The sequence below is a fragment of the Myodes glareolus genome, chromosome 14 (assembly GCF_982192425.1).
Source record: "Myodes glareolus chromosome 14, mMyoGla1.1, whole genome shotgun sequence".
NCBI classification, from domain to species: domain Eukaryota; kingdom Metazoa; phylum Chordata; class Mammalia; order Rodentia; family Cricetidae; genus Myodes; species Myodes glareolus.
Window position 1 is genome coordinate 11,584,394 of NC_142039.1, and position 20,608 is coordinate 11,605,001.

At 37.5% G+C, this 20,608-nt stretch overlaps 1 protein-coding gene across 3 annotated transcripts in view; it reads right to left on the reverse strand.

The window, feature by feature from the left end:
- Malrd1 (MAM and LDL receptor class A domain containing 1) overlaps window positions 1–20,608 on the reverse strand; it is a 614,092-nt gene that overhangs the window by 435,815 nt on the left and 157,669 nt on the right. For 2 of the 3 annotated variants that reach the window (XM_087896346.1, XM_087896344.1), the window contains 3 exons: window positions 20,427–20,532; window positions 19,607–19,974; window positions 11,256–11,668 (listed from right to left, as the gene is read on the reverse strand). In XM_087896346.1, the coding sequence (XP_087752472.1) occupies window positions 11,256–11,668; window positions 19,607–19,974; window positions 20,427–20,532 (887 nt within the window). The remainder of the gene's footprint in view (window positions 1–11,255; window positions 11,669–19,606; window positions 19,975–20,426; window positions 20,533–20,608) is intronic. The other variant, XM_087896345.1, reaches the window with a different exon arrangement.

Consider the following 20,608-nt stretch of genomic DNA (forward strand, 5'->3'; position numbering starts at 1 on the left):
GAGCACCATTTCACTTACTGGTTTTCACAATGGGTTTATCCATTTGAATGGACATTATCATCTGTTTATCCTCAGGCATAAACCTTTATTTCTTTTGGAACAGAGTGGAATTCCTTTCCCATGATGAAATTTTTAGTTTAATGTTATAATAAACAACCAAACTATTTTACAAAGTGTTTATAGATTTTTTTTTTTTGAGACGGGTCTCACATCCCTAACTCAATCTCTAATATCCAAAATTATGGCTGTTAGTATAGTTATCTGGTTTTTTTTCTATTGATTAAACAAAATGTCACAGTTCTATACAGCAGAGACATATGCCTCACAGTTCTAGAAGTTATGAAATCCCAGGTCAAGTTACCTGAATATGGATTCATAATTGGCGCGGTATATTGGACAACTAATAAAAGAATCATTGCTGAAAGAGACCATTTCTCCTTCTCCCAGGAGTCATTTGTTAGCTGTCTACAGCCCATCTTTCTCAGATAGGATTTCTATTGCTATGAAGAGACACCATGACCACAGCAATTCTTATAAAAGAAAGCTTCATTTGGGGCTGGCTTACAGTTCCAGAAGTTTAGTCTATTATTGTCATGGCACAAAGCCCAGCAGCATGCAGGCAGACATGGTGCTAGAGACAAAGCTGAGAGTTCTACATCTTGATTCACAGGCAACAGGAGAAGTTAAACATTTGTGGTACAAACACAAGAACCAAACAATATGTCAAAAAAAAAAAAAAAGAACAACAAGAAAAACTTAGGGAGCAAAACAGCAGAGTCTACAATGGCCCAGTCTGTGTTCCACACTGGGCATAGCTTAAGCATAGGAGACCTCATAACCTGCCTCCACAGGTACACACTTCCTCCAAAAGGCCACACCTACTCCAACAAGGCCACACCTCCTAATAGTGCTACTCCGTATGACTAAGCATTCAAACACATGAGCACATGAGTCTATAGAGGTTCTACTTGTCCAAACTACCACATCTTCTCAACTAAAAAGAAAACTGACTGTCTTCTTTCTATGTCAACATGATAGGGCACCACATCGTAAATGTACACAGGCTAAGTGTGTGGAGTCTGTACAGCAGTCAGAGTACAAATGTTCACCCCACTGTGTGTGAAAGAAGACATGTTTTTACACCTAGACATTCCCAAGATAAGTAATTCCCTCATCTAATTAGGATATCCATCCCTATCTGAATTTGGAGCCCTCAACCTAATCATCTCACATTGGTACCACCTCAATATTATGATAGTGATTGAGTTTGCATGAAGTTTGAATGAGATTATTAAAGCTAGATTATATAAATATTAAATTTTAATCGACAGAAACTAACTCAGAAACTGTGAGAAAAACAATTCTATCAAATATTCAGAGTGAATAGCAGTGTAGATATACCACATTTTTTAACAGCTGGGCCCTATTTTTTAAATCATATTTTAAACATCCCTCACCTTCCTTCCCTGTTCTCAATACTCATGGAAAATGACTCGGAGCTAAAGAGTCAGCTATTACCATAACTACTTCAGAATTATATTTGCTCCTATTATTGGTTCCCCCGTCCTGTTGATAGAAGGTTTTACATCATAGCATATATAATAGCTTCTCTAGGCAAATGCAACACAGGCCTATCTATCCATTTCAAGTTCAAGTTCAAGACTTCACTATGGCAATGATGAAAGAATATTTTTCCAAAACAAATAATGATATAAGAAAGAAAGATGGAATGTGTGTTTAGAAATGGAAAAACTACTCTTTTTAAAAATATTCCCTTCCCTTCCAGGAAACTCATCTTGTAGCATACATAATGTAATTTTAGTTCAGCAAAAACTGATGACACTGCTTTGAAACAGTTTTAGACAACAGTCTCTAAAGCATCCCACAGGTGAGCTATAGGAGGAACGTGTTGTCAGCACCAGGAAGTCAAGGGATTTACTTTAGACATAGACATTAAATAAAATAAAATAAAATTACATTATACCTCATGCTATTACTCCCTTCAGCCCCACTCAGCTACTTCCTTTCAACCTCTCCCATGAATTCTCATTCTCCCTTGATAGCTTCATTTGACCATTAATAGACCCAGACACACACACATACACACACACACACACACACACACACACACCCCGCTGGGTTGCCGAGTCTGTATTTGTTGTTTGTAAACACATAGTTTCAGGGTGACACTTGGATGACTGATAAGGGGCTCATCCTGAGAGCAACAAATTCTCCTTTCTCAGAATCCTGTAATGGTCTGTAGTTCTTCCAAAGTAGCAAAAGTTTGCACTAAAATCAAAATCCTCAATCTGACATTATAAGAAATAAGAATGCATCATGTCCTTCCTCTAAAGCGAACCAATAGGTTTCCATAAACAGTTCTAGACGGAGGCCATTCTCAAAGTGTAAATTGGTATAGATCGCTGGGCTCCAGCAGATAGCGGCACAATAGTTTCTGCTGAATGAGAAAAAGGCTGAAGGCACAAATCAAGATAAAGCAATCATCTGACAAAGAATTTCAAAAAAGCCCCAGACTTTCTCCTCAGCGAACACTACGTGACACATCGATTTCCACTGAAGATAAAAGCAAAATTCATGAGTCACCAGTATCCGCAAGAGGGTTTGGTTCAGTGTGTTATAATGCTCTAAAAATGCAGAAAAAAGGCAAATCTGATGTATTTCATGTGATGAAAATTATGTGGCTCTGTAGAGACAAACCATTCAGGATATATTTCATCCTGTTATTCACAGACTGAACAATACATCAGAGAGGAGCTGCTGTTTTGGTTGTGTGTCCAGAGAGTACGTCGGTTTGATTAGGATTATTTGTATCAGATATGGGAGGGCGTGTAGAATTTTCAGTGAGATAATTCAGTCATGAAGATTTGACACACCTTTCCACCTTTTCACAAATCCTTTAAACAGTCCTTGCAACATGCAGGTGAGTGGAGCAGGAGCTGGCAAACCCAGGTTGTGTATACAAGTCTCCAGAGAGCAACTAAATCCCTCAGAGGAGATTTCAACACAGCTATCTGCCAGCTCCGCAGCCTCTGCCTGACAAAATCTGTCAGATCATACAGGACCGCCACAGATGCAAGAGGCATCATTCATTTTGTTCTCCTAAATCCAGTGAGAGATGGGGCAAAAGAATTTGGCAAGGTTCCTTGGTAGAAAGGAATGAAATGCTGTCCTATGTGAAGGAAGAAAGGGGAGCAGAGGAAGGTAGGGGGGATGAAAGGAAGGATAGTAAAGGAGAGATGGAGAAGGGAACCGAGGAAGGAAGGGAAGAAAAAGAAAAGTTAATACAGCTTCAAGTTCAAAGTAATCCACAAACTGACAAGATTTTAAAAACATAAAATTAGCTTATTCATGTTCATACTTAATATTTATCTTTCAATTTTTGTTTGTTTTTGTCTATAAATTGGCAGACTTTCAAAGAATAATTCCTGATACCTGCAATCTTTCTCTCCTTCCTGCCTCTTATTATATAAACATTTGGGTACTATCATGAGTACATATTAATTTCAAATTTTCCTGCGTATCATCTCCAATGAAGATAACCCTTAGCAGTACTCTACAACGATTGCAGAGAGTTTAATTGAAAGGTTACATTTACTGTTACAGGAGTTCTAACAAGTTCAGGAAGATTGAAAAGAATAGATTGGAAATGTTGGGGTGTTTCTTGATCTTTCTTATCCCTGTTTGTTGTTCTGATTCCTTTTTGTTTCTTTATTTTTTTTCTATTTTTGAGACAGAATCTTGCTAGTTAGCCCAGGATTGTTCCTGCCACTGACTCCTATGGGATGCTGTGTCATTGTGTCTGGTGAGCTGGTCAGATCCTCTGACTCCTCTCCTTCCCTATTCAATCTTCTTTGTAAACCTTTGCATTCATTTTCTCAGATACGATACAGAAGCTGGACAACCTCTGAGAAACTGAAGGTGGTGACCCAAGATGGAGGGAGCAATGCACACCGACACATCCTTGGGTGCTGTTCACCGAGAACTCGTTTCAGAAAACCCCATCTAAAACCTTTCCACGCAAATTCTCACAAATACACATGACTGCAAGAAAAACGTTATTCAAAGTGACATAAAGTGTATGCCATCAGCACTTCTGTATATAATTTCAGGGAATGTCGGATGAAGCTGACATTCGTTAAATATGGTCCTGTTTATTTACAACATAACTTAAACATTTTTCACCTAGCAATATTGAAAATGATGCACCAGTGGTTTTTTATAGGCATATTTTGCAATGCAATATCAAAATATTATAAATTATTTAAAATATCACCCCATCTTTCACTGTAAAATTTAGCTGAAAAGATTTCTGTTATTACTATTAAAGCAGGTTTCTAGAATGCAAAAGGAGGCTTCCTAATTTAATCAGAATGTTCTCTGCAGCTGAGATAGCTATGGATGTGGTCCAGCACAAAATCATGCACTTATTTAACACATTATGAGACATTTTGTCCCTTTTCTGCAGCTGTGGCTATCTTCTGTGAATTTCATAGGCAGCAATGTTACATTGCAATGCAAAAAGTTTGGGGCATCTCTTCAAAAAATCTTTTTCAAATGTCCTTATCCTTGGTCTACTTTGTATACTATTATGTTCTCCTGGGGTGGGGGGGAGTTGGAAAGAAAATGAGCTACCAGTAAAAATCTCTGGATTCTGTATTGTCAAACAATCAAGAAATTGGATTAAACTGGGTTATGTAACACTTCTCACTGAATGCCTTAAAACCAGAATCCATACCAAGGATTCATTCCTACAGGAGAAAGGCAAAAGGAAGAGAGAGCACAATTCAATATAAGAAGGCATGTTCTGTCTATAGACAAGATGGAAAACTACATGAAGCAAAGATTCCCAAACCTGATGGTGCTAGGGCACACTTAGGTTGAATTTCTGGTAAAAAGTTGGTTTACACATGTGTGTGTGTGTGTGTGTGTGTGTGTGTGTGTGTGTGTGTGTGTGTGATTTTACAATATATATATTTTATAAAATATATATAATTTTGTCTCTCTTTCCCTTTCTTCCTCCCTTCTTTCCTTCTTTCCTTTCTATCTGTGGGCTGCGGGATATCAGGATTCTGTCAAAGCCAGAAAAAGGCATAATATCTCCTAGAACTGGAATTACAGGTGAGACAATGGATATGGATGCTAGAACTAAAACGCTGATTATCTATAAGAGAAAACAGTACTTTGAAGTGCTGAGCCATTCTTCTATCCCTTGGGTTAATTTTAAAGTTAAATGAATTAAAATATTATGTCCTATGATTTTGATGCAGCATTTTGTCAGCCAATCACAAAAGCAGCTGAAAATACCATATAGTAAATACATGAGAAAGTTACTTTTCATTATATGCCTGGACTATCACTAATGTGAGTAAGAGATGGTGTATGCAATAAAGAATTTGTGGCTAGAAATGTTCCTTCATAATGTCGGTAGTATGCTGAGTATAGGAGTTGAAACATCTTTAGAAGTTGAATTTTGGGATGCTTTTCAAAAGAGCGGTGATAAAGTTTCCTTTCTCTCTCATTTAATTCGACAGCCTCTGCAAATGACTCTGTCTCAAATGACTTTTCTTTTTGACATGTGAATCCCTTAGACCCTCCTCATAAGATGTCATTCTGCTAAACTGAATTTTCCTGGAAATATTATGATGGTTCAAAACCAGGAGAAAGTGAAATGTCTCATCTCAAAAGAATGCTGGAAAGTATGAGTTCTGAGAAATATTGAATAACTTTGGTCTAATGCAACAAACCTTATTGAACACATCAGCTACAAAGAACTTATTTAGAGCAGTAAGAATTTCTTGAAGGCGAACAACAAATCGTGATCAAGTTGACTTTTCAGTCTGTCAACTGAGCTGATCAAGGATAGTACTTAGTTGTCAAGTTCTTGGGCATCAGGGTATTATGATCATCTGGGGGCAATGTTCTAGAATAAACAGAACATATGACAACATTAACATAGAGTGTAACATTGTTGTAGGCACCAGTCATGCCTAAAGGTATCTTAAAGCATGCAGTGGTTAAAACCAAAAATTCCTCCTGGTAATGGCATTTGTTATAACCTACAGTGTGGTGAGATAGTATTTTAAAGTTTGTTACAATGTTACATTTTAATTTATAATTCTTTACTATCTTGGTTTCATATCTAATGTGTAACTGCTTAATTAAATGGGTAATAAGGAAAGAAATATACTACAAAGTCACAATCACTGAAGAAGAATTCAGAAGACTTAAAACCTAGCCTTTTTTCCTCAGTGCCTGTAAGACTTTAAAGACAATGGCTTCATTTCCTTCATTCATTCAGACTGAATGAGTGGAGACAAATAATACCTCACTGTTTACTAATATTCTAATTCTATGACCATGTTTCCATTGAGAAACAAAGTCCATCTTTGTACAGACCGATGATTCAGATTACTCATCCTTGTGTAATTAGCCACATATTTTTCTATTTTTGAAAATAATTTTTTGTATAATATATTCTGATCATAGTATACACTTGTCCAATTCTTCTGGAATCATTCCCACCTGTCTTCCCATCTGAAACCACACATTTCTGTCTCCTCTTAGAAAACAAACATCTTCCTAAAACTAATAGTAAAATAAGTATGAAAAATCAAAACAAAGGACAGAACTAACAAGAGAAAAAAGATCCAAAGAAATATTAATGCCAGCTTCTCTTAGGGACAAAGTATGCTTGTCACAGAGAGATCTTGAAATTTTTTAGAATAAAACTAACAAATGTAAAAATCTTTGTTTCCTTTCCTTAACATCTTGTTACCTTATTCATTTATTTACTTACTCTGTGTGTCTGTAGCTACACATGTATGGTGGTAAGAGGACAGTTTGCTCAACTTCCTTCTTTCCTTCTACCATGTGTCTCCAGGGGTAGGATTTGGGTAACTATGCTTGAAGGCCAAAACCCTTACTCACTGAGCCATCTCACCAGCTCCCAAAGTCTTTACTTTCCAAAGAACATTTATGTAAGTTATGTGAAAACAGTAGTTTGATCACAAGAAATGAGGAAAGCATACATTTTATGGGTTAATTAAAACTATTACTTTCATATAAATCTACAATTACACAAACCCGTCAAAATAAAAATGAGACTATTTTATGCCAAGTTCACAAATATTGAATTTAAAATAAAAACAAAATAATACCTTAATGTCAAAACATAATTTTCAGATTCTCTCTCTCTCTCTCTCTCTCTCTCTCTCTCTCTCTCTCTCTCTCCACACATGTATTAAATATATTAACTCTGTGTGTGTGTGTGTGTGTGTATGTACATGTGTATATACACATATGTGTGGTGGGGTACTCTTGTACTATAGCTCCTGTGTGGGGACAGAGGATAGCCTTGGGTTTTTGTCCTCCATCTTGTTTGGGACAAGGACTCCTGTCCACCATTACACTAGCCTATTTAGCTGTTCCATGAACCTTTGAGGATTCTCCTATCCCTGCCTCTGACTTTGGTACAATAGAATTGGGAATACTGGCATTTGCTACGGTGTCCTGCATTTAGGTAGTTTCTGGAGATTTGAACTCAGCAAGCATTTTACATACTAAGTCATCTCCCCAGCTCTTTCAAAGTTATCAGAATTGCTAAGTTACCTTCCTATAAAAGTCAACCATTGTTTCCATGGTCAGATAAATTAGTTTAGCAATTTAAAATTGTGAAATTGTTAATAATAACTATTTTCATATGAGGTGATAAAATCAAACTAATGTACAAAGAGTAGTTCTCACATTCTACTTACTAAATATGACTTCATTGTTCACTCCAATCATTCAGTAAGTAGTTACTACACAGCTGAGTCGCAGGTACTGTACTAGGTGCTAGAGTAATAAAACTGCTGTGTAAGTCATGTCTCTAATAAAAGACTTCCATCTGTAATATATAAAAACTTAAAATAACCCAATTTTAAAATTTTTATGGAAGATTGTAAAATACATCCTAAACAAATAATTCACTAGGCAACTAATCTCATGAAAATGTGTTCGACATTGTGCCACAGAATGCCAGTTACAACTACAATTAGATGCTGCTACTGTCTTTAAAAGAGCTAAATTTAAAAGACAATATAATAGACATTGGCTTAGACCTGGGACATCCATATACTGCTGATAGGAATGAAAATTAGTGAACTTTAATACCAGCAATTGTCTCTGAAAATGATAAGCGTACATTTCTCAAATGTAGATAAGTAACCATTCCTAGTTATTCACCTATGGAAATGAGTCAATGTTTATATAAATACATGTACACATCTGCTCAAATAAGATTTATTTACAAAAGCCCATACTTCAAGCAACAAGTTAATACATAAATTGTGATTTATCCAAATGAATTATTGATACATGCTAATGCTTAAATAAATCTTGAGATGATTATTCTGAATGAGTCAGGTGATTAAAGATTTCATGCACTCTGATTTTCTTTATATAAAAATTTAAGTTTCACAGAAAGTAGTGGCTGTTACTAGATGCTAAGTGAGGTCTGAAAGATGTTTCATGTGAGGGCAGGAGGCATTTCTGAGACCATGTGGTATGTGTTCATTATCTTGATTGTGGTGTTGACTGAAGTGTCAAACATATATGGTCTATTAAGTGGCAATTACTCATCATAAAATTCAGATGGAAATTTCAAAAAATTATCTGTAATGATTTGTAAAGTCTTTGCTGGCCATGCCACACATAACACTTCTGTTCATTACAGCTGAACAGGCAAAACAAGAACTCCCATACCTACTCTCCAGTCTTATCTTAGGCATTTCAAGTAAGGGATCCAGAAATGTCTATGAAATTTACTGTTAAGTGCATACTTCCTGAGAACCTGTTATCTCACTGGGAACCAAGTTAGGCAATTTCCCTTTTGATATTACAGTTAATGAAAGCATTGATTCTTCCACTGTTTCTCAGAATAGAAACTGGGACTAGCTGCTATGCAATGGAGAAAATACCTTCTTGATTAAATTAAGCTCCACTTGAGCTATGTGGACCTATCAATAAAACATGCAAAATATGTACTTTTATCACTTATCAATGTACTTTTATCATTTCTTGGTTGTATTTCATTAAAATTAAAAGTTCAAAGGAACTTTCCATGTATAATTTCCTTTATTAGACGATAGACTGGTTATGATCAAGAATACTTTCTATATGACTGCAGTGGGTTTCAATTCCCAACTTTCATGTCTGGATTCATAAGGGAGGGTGCTATAGCAAATCCCGTATTCACCAGACTGTGAATTCGCCTTCCTTATATAGTTGCTTTCTCATGAAATCTAGTTATTGGGTAGCCTTCACAAGAAGAGTTAATGTCCTGAATAAGTGTTTGGTCTAAATTATAAACTACCTAGCTAGACATTAAGAATTTTTTAATATCAATAACTGCATTGTACCATGTCTTCGTGGCAGAAGAGGAAGATATCACCCTACCCATGTTAGATTAGATTTCATGCTTCCTACTTATATGTCTCTGGACAAATTACCCATCCCTGTGTGCTCTTTACCAACTGAGTCACAGTTAATGTGCATCTGTAATTGTTAGCTGCTCTGGAGCTATGCTTGTGTCTGAAAAATAGTTAACATAATTCAGGCATTGAAATGGAGATAATGCTGCCAATGTTGGTAACTGAAAGAGATTTAGCACATGAAAAAATAAACACAGAACTTTGATTCATAGATAGATATGATGTTCCTTACAATACTTTATGTATGGATCTTTTTGACAAGCAGGAGGAAGAATAAATACTAGAGGCTCCTGTATGTTACAGGCTTCAGGAAGTACTGGTAAGAGGAGGAATGGCAGCCATTCACAAACCCTATCTGGTCTAAATCCTGTTTTTGCTACTTACAAGCTTTTTTTTTTTCCAAGAGCAAATGACAACTGCTCAGAAATGTTCTCCCTTATAGCTAAAGAACTGGTAAACAAATAGGGGCCTCTGATTTAATTTCAGGTTATTGATGAGAAAATATAAAACATATCAAAGTCTTCTACAAATTTGTGAAAAGACGCATATGAATTTGAATGTGCTAGAAGACATGCCAAATTTAGAATTAAAGAGTATTCCACCAGGAATAAGGCAATGTGGAGTCAAACGTAGTTCTTTCTGAGAGAAGAGATGTGTTCTTTAATAAAGCATGCCTTCTTTCCAGTACAGTTTCAGGTTACGGTTCAGTAGGCTTCTTCATGCTGACTTCCAGAATGACTAGGTGAAATGACTTTTTGCCCAGTATAAGAATTCCCTTTCTCCACATCCGCATATTTGTTATTTGGTTTCTTTGTGGATATTCCATCCTAGCTGTACCACTCCCGGACCAAGAGGTCATAGGAAACAACTGAATAACACCAGAACTGTTAACGGAAAGACTCTGAGTCAATATACCATAGAGGTTTTTGCACATCCATGTTTTCTATAATACAATTCACAATAGCCAAGTAATGGCATCAGTTTATATGTCAGTTAATTAACAGAATGAACAAAAACCATGGTATATATCTAATGCGTTTTTTTCAACCATACCAATAAATAAATACATAATAAAATGGGTAATTTATAGCAACACTAATGTAACTAGAGATAATTATATTAAAAGAAATAAAGCAGATTGAAAAACTTAATATTGCATGCTTCCCATATTTGTGAATTCCAGATTTTATAGACATAATAAAAATTAAATATGAGGGAGGAAAAACAACAGGGCACATGGATGAATATGATCAAAGTACATGACATACTAACAATAAATTGTCTTTATGAAGCCCAGAACCATGTGTAATGCATGCATTCCAGTTAAACAATAATAAAAATTAGAAAATAAAAAAAAATACTCTGCCTATATTTCAACTGCTCACCTATAAAAAAAAGTTAAACGATGTATTCAAAAGCATGTATTTATGAGTTTGTAGTCTGCAGAATTCAAAGATTAGGGCAAATTCTCCTTACTTCTGATGTTTTAATTTCAATAGAACAGGCACCTAATATTGGAGGGACCTGCATCTCTTTCCAGTGTCAAGCGCTTATCTGAGGAGATGTTAAACGTACATTATTGAGGTGGTTGTGGATCTCAGCAACTCAAAGAGCCTAAGCGTAGCCTTCAGTAAATGATGAATGTGTTTCAAAGTATCTCTAATCCAATTCCACCAGCTCTTAATTCAAGATTACAGCGATATTTCACATTGCTTAGACAGTAGAAAGCATCTCAAATATATATTATAAAACCCATTATCCTACCTGAAAGGGTTGCCTGCTGGAAATTGGGAGGTGTTTCCTTATCCATCTGTCGCCTTGATCCCCAAATATCTGCCACAGCAGCTGTCCCTTGGAATTGCTCCAGATTCTCTGGTAGACAGCCAGCTGGTAAATATGCTTTCCAAACATGTGGTAGTACAGGCGGAAGGTGCAGCTACTTGCTTCCGTGGCATTAAGGATCGGACTGAGTAAAATAGCTTCGTCTTGAAAACCCTGTGGCCCTGATGTTTCTATATAGAGGTAGTGTCCTGTGGCTGTGCCCAGCGTGTTATCCTTCATTGGGCCCGTGTTCAGTGTTGAAGTTGGACCCTGCTTCCTAGTCCAGTCGAAGTCATCTTCCACACTTTGTTCCCAGTTACAAATTCCATTTTCAAAGTCACACTGTAATTCAGGTGCTAAAAATGGCATTAAACAATATCAAATTAGTGTAGGGGGAAAGAGGTGATTAAGAACACACACTGATAGTTGGATCATGCAAAGGAAAGCTGTAGTTGTTTTTAAATGTGACACAAAACACTATTATGAAAAGAGTAATTCCTAGGCATCAATATTTCATGGAGTAAAGATGAAATGTTTAGACAAGAATCTTCTTAAATATTTTTAATGTTAATTCATCTTCATTTTTGATAACATAACCCTGGGCTTGTGATATAGCTTAGAGGTAGAACATTGTCTAGCAAGCACAAGGACCTAAGTTTAATTTCCAGTGCAATTATTACCATAACCTGAGGCAAATGGTCATGGTTGTTTCATTGTAATACCTTTTTGACAGGATAGATTTCAAACTTAGCTGAATGTGCCAACCAGGGAACATTAAAGAAAAATAAACAAAACCACTAAAGCTTACAAGTTACATATGAATTATTGGTTTAATTGGTCCAAATAGTTTTAAAACCATATACTGGGATTCTTATACTGACTTTGGTGTGTGCACTTGTGTTTAGTGTATATGCTTGTGTGTGGTTTTGTTTTGTATGCACACATGCATCATAAGGGTACAAGTGTTTGTTTGGAGGTCAGAGATGGATGCTATTTCAGACATCCAGCTATTCTTTTCTATAAACCTCCACCTAATTATTGTGGGGGACAGTAATGTTCACACCTTGTGCATGAGGCTTATTCCTCGTGTGTATGTGGAAGGCAGAGGAGGGCATCCATGTCTTCCTCTGTTATTTTTGGTCTTGATCTTTTCAGGTGAAGTCTTTCTGATTGAACACGGAACATGTGGGCTTATTATTGTAGTCTAGGCTAGCAGCCAATAAGCCGCAGTGATTCTCCTGTCTCGGCTCTTTCCATGCTGGGGTTATGGGTTTGCAGGGGATCACTCCAGCATCAGGATTGTTAAGTACGCGCAGGGATCCATACTTCTGTCCTCATGCATCCTCAGCAAGCAGCTCAACTTCTGAGCCATCTCTTCAGCTCCTTCCAGTACTCACTGATGAGCTATATTGATTGACTAAGGGGTTCCCTCTCTGTTCTTCCACCTTTAATCTCGCAGCCATGGTTACTGAAGACTTTTAGTTTAGGGTCTGGGATTTGAACTCAGGACCTCAGGCAGGCACTTTCTCCTCTGAGCAATCAGCCCAGTCCTTACATCGGGACTTTTTAATAAGCTTCCCCAGTGATTCTAATAGAGCTGAGAGTTGTTATTCTCTAACAATTTTAAATATTTAAGGATCACTTGGTTATCATGGAAAAATTGCTTACATCAAAGTAAAAAAGTCTCAAATAAATCGCAGTCTATCAGACAAAACCAACATATTTCCCAGGTATTCAAGAGAATTCTGGTAAGGGGCTCCCCAAATCTCACTCCACGAGTGTTTTCATTTCTTCTTACCACAGCTTCAAATGCCTCCCTCTACACAGCTGACCTCAAAGCATGCCACTGGGGAATGGCAGCATTACCATTGCTTTCTTTATGCAAAACCTCTTCAACCATTCCCATATTCCCATTTAATCTAAATTGTTATATCTCAGTCCTAATTATAATGGCTTACAGTTTTTCCTCATCTGTCTTTTCCCTTATCATATACCATCTTTTCTTGTTTAAAAAATATTCATTTATTTATTATGTACACAACATTCTGTCTGCATGTATGCCTGCAGGCCAGAAGAGGGCACCAGACCTCATTACAGATGGTTGTGAGCCACCATGTGGTTGCTGGAAATTGAACTCCAGACCTTTGGAAGAGCAATGTTCTTAACTGCTGAACCCTCTCTCCAGCCTGATATACCATCTTTTCTACATGTGCTAAATACTCATGCCTTTTTCCACATCTCATTTTGTCTCCTGTTGCACTGCGTACAATATTGACTCTTCACTGTGTCTCATCAATGGTATTTTTCTTTTTTCTCTAATATTTTATTTATTTATTTATTAAAAATTTCCACCTCTTCCCTGCCTCCCTTTCCCCTTCCCCTCCCCACCTCCCCCTCCCCGCCTCCTCCTCCCTCTCTAGTCTTAAGAGCAGTCAGGGTTCCCTGCATTGTGATAAGTCTAAGGTCCTCCCCCATCCATAAAGGTCTTTAAAGGTGAGCATCCAAACAAACCAGGTTCCCACAAAGTTAGTCCATGCAGTAGAATTAAATCCCTATGCCATTGTCCTTGGCTTCTCTAATATTTTTATATTATTCTGTTTTATCGCTAGTACATACTAATTATACAAAATAACTGTATAACAAAAGAATGCATCTCATTATAACATTTTCATACAAGCATATAACATATTTTGATCTTATCAACTGTCTTCTACTACCCTTCCTTGACATCCTGTGGTATTTGAATGGAAATTGTCCCCATAAGCTCATACATTTGAATGTTTGACTCCTTAGTTGGTGGAACTGTTTGATGAGAATTAGAAGGTGTGGACTGTTCTAGGAAGTGTGTCATTAAGGCAGGTTTTGAGATTTCAGAAGCCCACTCATTCTGAGTGAGCTCTTTTGGCATCCTGCTTGCGGATAATGATGTCAACTCTTACCTATTACTCCAGTGCCATGACTTTCTGCCTGCTCCTCTACCATCATGGTAGTAAACTCTCATGCTCTCACATGTAAGTCAGTGATAAATCCATTCTTCTATAAGATGCTTTGGTCATGGTGTCTTATCACAACAATAAAAAAGTAATTAAGGCAGAAGATGGTACCAGGGAATAGGCTATTGCTGTGACAGATCTAATTATGCTGGGTTTTTTTTTTTAGGAATGTGGAAGATTTGGGAACTTTGGACTAAGAAAGTGGCTAAACACTGTAAGCATAGATTAATGGTCTATTCCAGTAAAAGCTTAGAAGACAATATGGTGACCCATCTCAAGAGGTTTCATAGGGAAAAAAATATTAAAAACTGCTAGAGATCATTCTTGTGATATTTGTAAACAATGGGTCTGTTTTTTGACCATATCTTAAGAATCTGCCTGAGGCTAAATTTGAAGAATTTGAGACTAATTTTTTGGCTGAGATTTCAAGACAGCCTATATTAACTCTGCCCGGTGGTGATTAATAATCATGCTTGTGCAGATCTATAGGAAAAAGGAGCAAGCAAGGCGAAAAGAAATTAAAAATGTACATTTTGAGGAGAAAAAGGAGCCCCAGGAAATACAATGTTAGAGCCAAGGTTTGTGCTGAAAAAGATAATGAGGCCAGATATGAAAGGGAAAAAATGGAGTGATCCTCTCAGGACAAGCCCCATATAGCTAACCTTCCAACTCATAAAAAGGAAAGTTTATGCAGCAAAGGAAATCTTATGCAAATATAATTCAGGGAGGGGTCAAGTTGAATCCCAAGTAGGCAGCCCAATTTTACAGCATTGACCATGTGGTTCTGCCTGTAGAGTTATGAAAGATACAGGGGTAAAGGTGTTGTGGTGTCTTCCTCTACAATTATGAAAAGCTACTGATACCAGATAGGGGGCAGGGGAGTCACTGAACATAGGCCTGAAGAGTGAAGATTTGAAAGTAAAGCTGTGATTGGGTTCAAGACCCCAAGATGTAAGAGGTGCCAGAGGCAGAAAATGTCTACCCAGGAGAGCTGTAGATACAGAGAGGAACTAGTCCAAGGGAGAGAAGTATGTTGTAGTCAGCAAAGGTGGAATTGCAAAGTCATTTGAACCCTTTGACATCAGACATAGAACAACATGATTTGGAGTTTGTCCTGCTTGGTCTCATTCTTGCTTTGATCCAATATATCCTCATTATGACCCCATTCCCTGCTTTTAGAATGGTAATGTGTATTCTGAGTCATTGTATGTTTGAGTTACATAATTTGCTTTTTTTTGTTTTAAAGGGAGGAGCTTCAATTAAAAGAGTGCCCTGAGTCTCAGAAGAGATTTTGGACTTTTAAATTGCATGAGGTCTGTGAAAGACTATGAGGACTTTTGAAGTTGGGTTAAATTCATTGTATAATATGATGTGACCACAAGCCTAAGGGGGTCACGGAGTGCATTGTGGTAGTTTGAATGAGAATGAGAATATGGGCTCATATATTTGAATTCTTAGTCCCTATTTGATAGAACTCTTTGGAAAGGATTAGGAGGTACATCCTTGTTGGAGGAGATGTGTCACTGCAGAGGCGGGAGGCTAAGAGGTTCAAAAGACTCGTGCTATCCCAGTGAGCTTGTTCATCCTCCTCTTGAAGGTAAGCAACAAGCTTTCAGATATGCTCTGGTTCCATCACTACCGATCTGCTCCAATGATCTCTACCACAATGGTCATGAACTCTGACCTGAAACTGTAAGTCTGAAATAAACTTTTTCTTATAAAGTGGCCTTGGTCATAGTATCTTATCACAAACACTGAAAAGCTTTCCCCGTCTCTGATTTTCTTCCTCTTTTCTAATAGTCCCCATTACATGCCATTTATTTATTTTTAATATTTATGTATATGTGTGTGGGCCTAAGCATACATATATGCACCACATTCCTGCAGTAGCCTATGGAGATTAGGAAAGGTATGGAGTCCTCTGTAACTGGAGTTACAAACAGCTGCAAGTTGCCATGTGGTGCCATGTGGTGCAGGGATCTGAACCCGGGTCCTATGTAAGAGCAGTAGTTGCTCTTAATTGCTGTGCCATCTGTCTAAACTATATCATCTATTTTCCATTAGATTTCACACATGACAGAAAGGATGACATACTTGTCATTCTAAGTCAAACTTATCTCACTCAATATGATGGCCTCTAGTTCCACCACTCTTCCTGTATGTGACATGATTTTGTTCCTCTTTGTGCTTGAACAACACACCATTGGCTATGCACAGTATTTAATATAGCTATTCATTTCTTTGGAGAACATTAAGGCTGATTCTCTAAGTTGGCTCTCATGAATAAACATAGCCAGATATATGACAATGCCCACTATCTACTACCTTGGACTCCCTCAGGTGTGCACACAGTAGTAGTATAATCATGTGGTAGTTCTATTTTGGGGTATGTTGACAAATCTCCATGCTGATTTCCATAGACTCTGTATTAACTGATATTCTCATTTCATTACACCAAAGGAGATTGGGCTTTTAAGCTTCTGACATCATTCAGTCAAACTTAAAAGAATTGACTAGGACCTCATCAATCAAATACTCTATTTTTAGGATAACATTTGGAGCACGTTCATTTTTCAAGACATGAAGATCTTGTTGATGCCAGATATTTGCTTTGGAAAAATAACGGGATAAAAATATACCTTTGGGAGAACTGGGCTGAGTAGACATGATTTAGAGTTTACAAGTAGTTTCACATTTTAGCTCCATTTATGCATTAATATTTAAAATATAAATGTCAGCTGTCTTTAACTAATTATCTGAGTGGTGGCTCTTGGTGCCAAAGGTGAGCAAGCACCCTAAACAATAAGTGCAGGTAAATCAAATCAACTGGGCGAGAACAAGTCCTCTGAATGGATAGCCCCAAAGAGAAGCTCGGACCTAATGAAGGGAGTCAGTGAGCAGATGACAGCAGGACGACAGGCTTTCATCTGATGACTCCTCAATTGTGACTCATCGAGCCAGCTGTGATGTGGACAGGGACATTCCAGGTACTCCCCAGGTGTCAGTCTGTGGCTGTGAAGCAGAAAGGGGATGTCAAATTGCTGAGTGTCTGTCAGAAAACTGACACTAGAGCCAGCAAGTTTTTACACTGACTGTTGGCATACCGACTCCACATTCAATCTTCATGCCAAAAGAAACCATGGGGAGCTCCACCTTTCAGTGGAGGACCACATCTCCAAGCACCCTGCAGGAAACACAATTTGAATGTTGGGATATGTAATGGAGACTATATTTAATAAGGCACTGTTTCAGCAGATGCCATTGTGATTTCTCTGCATCACTGAGTAGGCAAGAATTACATTGATACTATGATTATATTTTTATACTATGATACACCATACTAAGTTCTACTAATATCAAGATGCTTAAGGAATAATTTAGAGAATTCTTAAAAGCTAAAAAAGACTTTGCAAATTTTCAAAAGACTAAATTAGATTTAAAACCAGTTATATATCATATGATTATCACTGTCAAAATTCAAAGTTACTCTATCCACTCAAATAATAGTCGTGTAAGCTTCATGTGCTAGATGGTAATTTGAACTTTGATATAATTTATTAGCATGTATATCAAAGATCATATGCACATACAGCTTTCCATTGTGGCTTATATGGAAATTACTATCTAAATGTTTAATATGAGGCACTGAGCATTCGGTGGTTTCATTTTGGTTTCTAATGAGTTTCCTAATTTATGAAACACGTAAGCTTGAAATTTATAAACTATGTTGAGACAAGATAGGAATCAAAGAAGGATGGAAACATTTTTATTTCAGACATTTGTAAACAAAACTGTTAATGGCTAACTCATTTTCTGATGCAAGCACTTGATCTGTGGGAGACAGGCCATCATAAGATACCACAAAATTTTTCCTGAGACTTGGCACTTCACTATCTATTCCTGAATAAGCAAACAAACAAAGAATCCCACACAGGTACTTCCTCTTCCTCTAAACTTCCTCCCTGACTCAGCTCTCACACTCAGCAGTTCTCCAAGGGGCAGCTGCAATCCTCCCTAACAAATCTCCTAAACCTGTTCACGAACCCACTAGGTACTGCACGCCCATACTGACATTTACGTACGTCAAATTTCGGTTCTTTCACTACCCTAAATATCTTTGAAATAAAGAATTATTCTTTAGTGTGGATCACAAAGATCTTTGACCTTGGGCCCCTGGTGTGGGAAGTCTTTCTGTATATGTGTTGCTTTTATTGGTTAATGAATAAAGCTGCTTTCAGCCAATGAATAAAAGAATATAGCCAAACTTGAAGATATCTATCTGTCTATCTATCTATCTATCTATTTATCTATCTATCTATCTATCTATCTGAGAAAGGGGGTTAGGCAGAATCAGGGAGATGCCTGAGCCACCAGAGGGGAAAGATGCTGGAACCCTGCCAGTAGGCACAAGCCTTGTGGCAAAATATAAAATAGTAGAAATGGGTTAACTTAAGATGTAGGAACTAGTTAGAAATACGCTTAGACTATTGACCAAACAGTGTACAATTAATATAGTTTCAGTGTGATTATTTTGAGTCTGGGCGGGCAGGAGATGAATGAGCAGCCTCCCCTAACAGGCCTCCCCCTTATCCCATCTCTGATTTATATTCTCTTAACACAGTTCCCTGTTTCACTTGTCTCTTACTTCATGACTTTTGGACATAAGCTTTACTTGCCATGTTTCACATCTTAGCTAAATCATCACCTGCAGAAAGTCCAACTTTACTATTCTATAAAGTCACCCTGTATCTCTCTTCACAGTTTCAGTTAGAATCGCCTTTACACATTTTCACTAATGCATACTTGAACATCTATCTCTTCAGTTAGACTGTGAAGCACATGGAGGCAGGAATTCTATACTCATTTTTACCAATGTATCCCTAGGATCTGGTTAGTAATCCCTACTGAAGAATGGCAAGGGGCTGCCAAGATAATTCAGCCAGGAAAGCCACTGTGCCTGACAACTTGGGTTTGATCTTAGCTCCCACTAAGCTAAGGAGAGAATTGTTGCATGGAAGTTGTGTTCTGACCTTCATTCACATGCTATGTCATGCATAATCATTCACATACACAACATAGAAACATTAAAATAAACTAATAAAATCTTTAATAATAAAGGAAAGACTGACATGTTTTGTTAATTTGACTATACAGCACTCATAAACTTTTCAATTATATTTGAGTCATTAGCTAGTTACTTAAACAGTAGTGAACTAATTAAGACCAAATATGCCAAACTACATGAGAGGAAAAAGAGTACCCTCCACCCCGGGGAAAAATAATCAACCCCAAATAACTTACCACAGTCAATTTCATCTGTGCGATCTCCACAATCATCGACCAGGTCACAGAGCTGATGTCTTCCCACGCAAGCCTTTGTCTGTCGACACCAGAAGTGATCTGGCTCATCACAGCTCTCAACAGCAGGAGGAAGAGCACAATCTTCAAAACGAATGTCATCAATAGCAGCGACCCCACTATAAACCGACAGACTGACTTTCTTTAGTGACAGGTAGAAGGGCTCAGTGAGGCGTCCGAGCTGGACAGTTGCCTCGGACCACTGGTTTCCTTGGTTATAAAGCACTCTCCAAAGGGCTGTGGCATCTTTGGAATTTTCTAGATGTAGTTGCAACTCAGCTGCTCCCACTGACAGTCCATAGTTATAAAACCTGAAAGAAAATCAACATAAAAGTTGAAAATGTTATAGGAGAGACTACACAGTTGAACTTTGTACCCCTTTGAACCTCCACGGACATCAATTACTAATTAATTATGAAAATGGACACATTTCTTTCCTACAGTAACTGTAGCTGCACATTTATAAGAATTTATCTGTTGAGATGCAAACTGTAGGCCCTTACTTACAACCCTGGAATGACTTGCAAGACACAGGGAGACCCCTAATTAAATTCAAATCCAATGGTAGAAGGGAAACTCTTTTTTCATCCTGAGAAATAAAATAACCAATGCTGATAATATACTCTGAAGTCAAATTATTTTAATTTAATGCAGTAGTCACCATAAAGTGTAACCATGGGGAAAGTTTGAATAGCTAGAAAGTGCAGAGATATGTCCACAGTCATCATCCCTCTAGGACAATTTGCCATCACATAATAGTTACCAGAACGACAGTGTGCACCCGGGCCCTGTCTGGCTGAATGTTGGGCTCTGAAGTTTGGCAGTTTGAAACAAGTCACTGCTGTTCTTCAAAATCAACATGAAATGCCCTGTAGGGATATAAAAACAAAGCATTAAGCTTACCTACTGGATTCGGTGAAGCAACAAGAGTTCTTCTATCTCTTA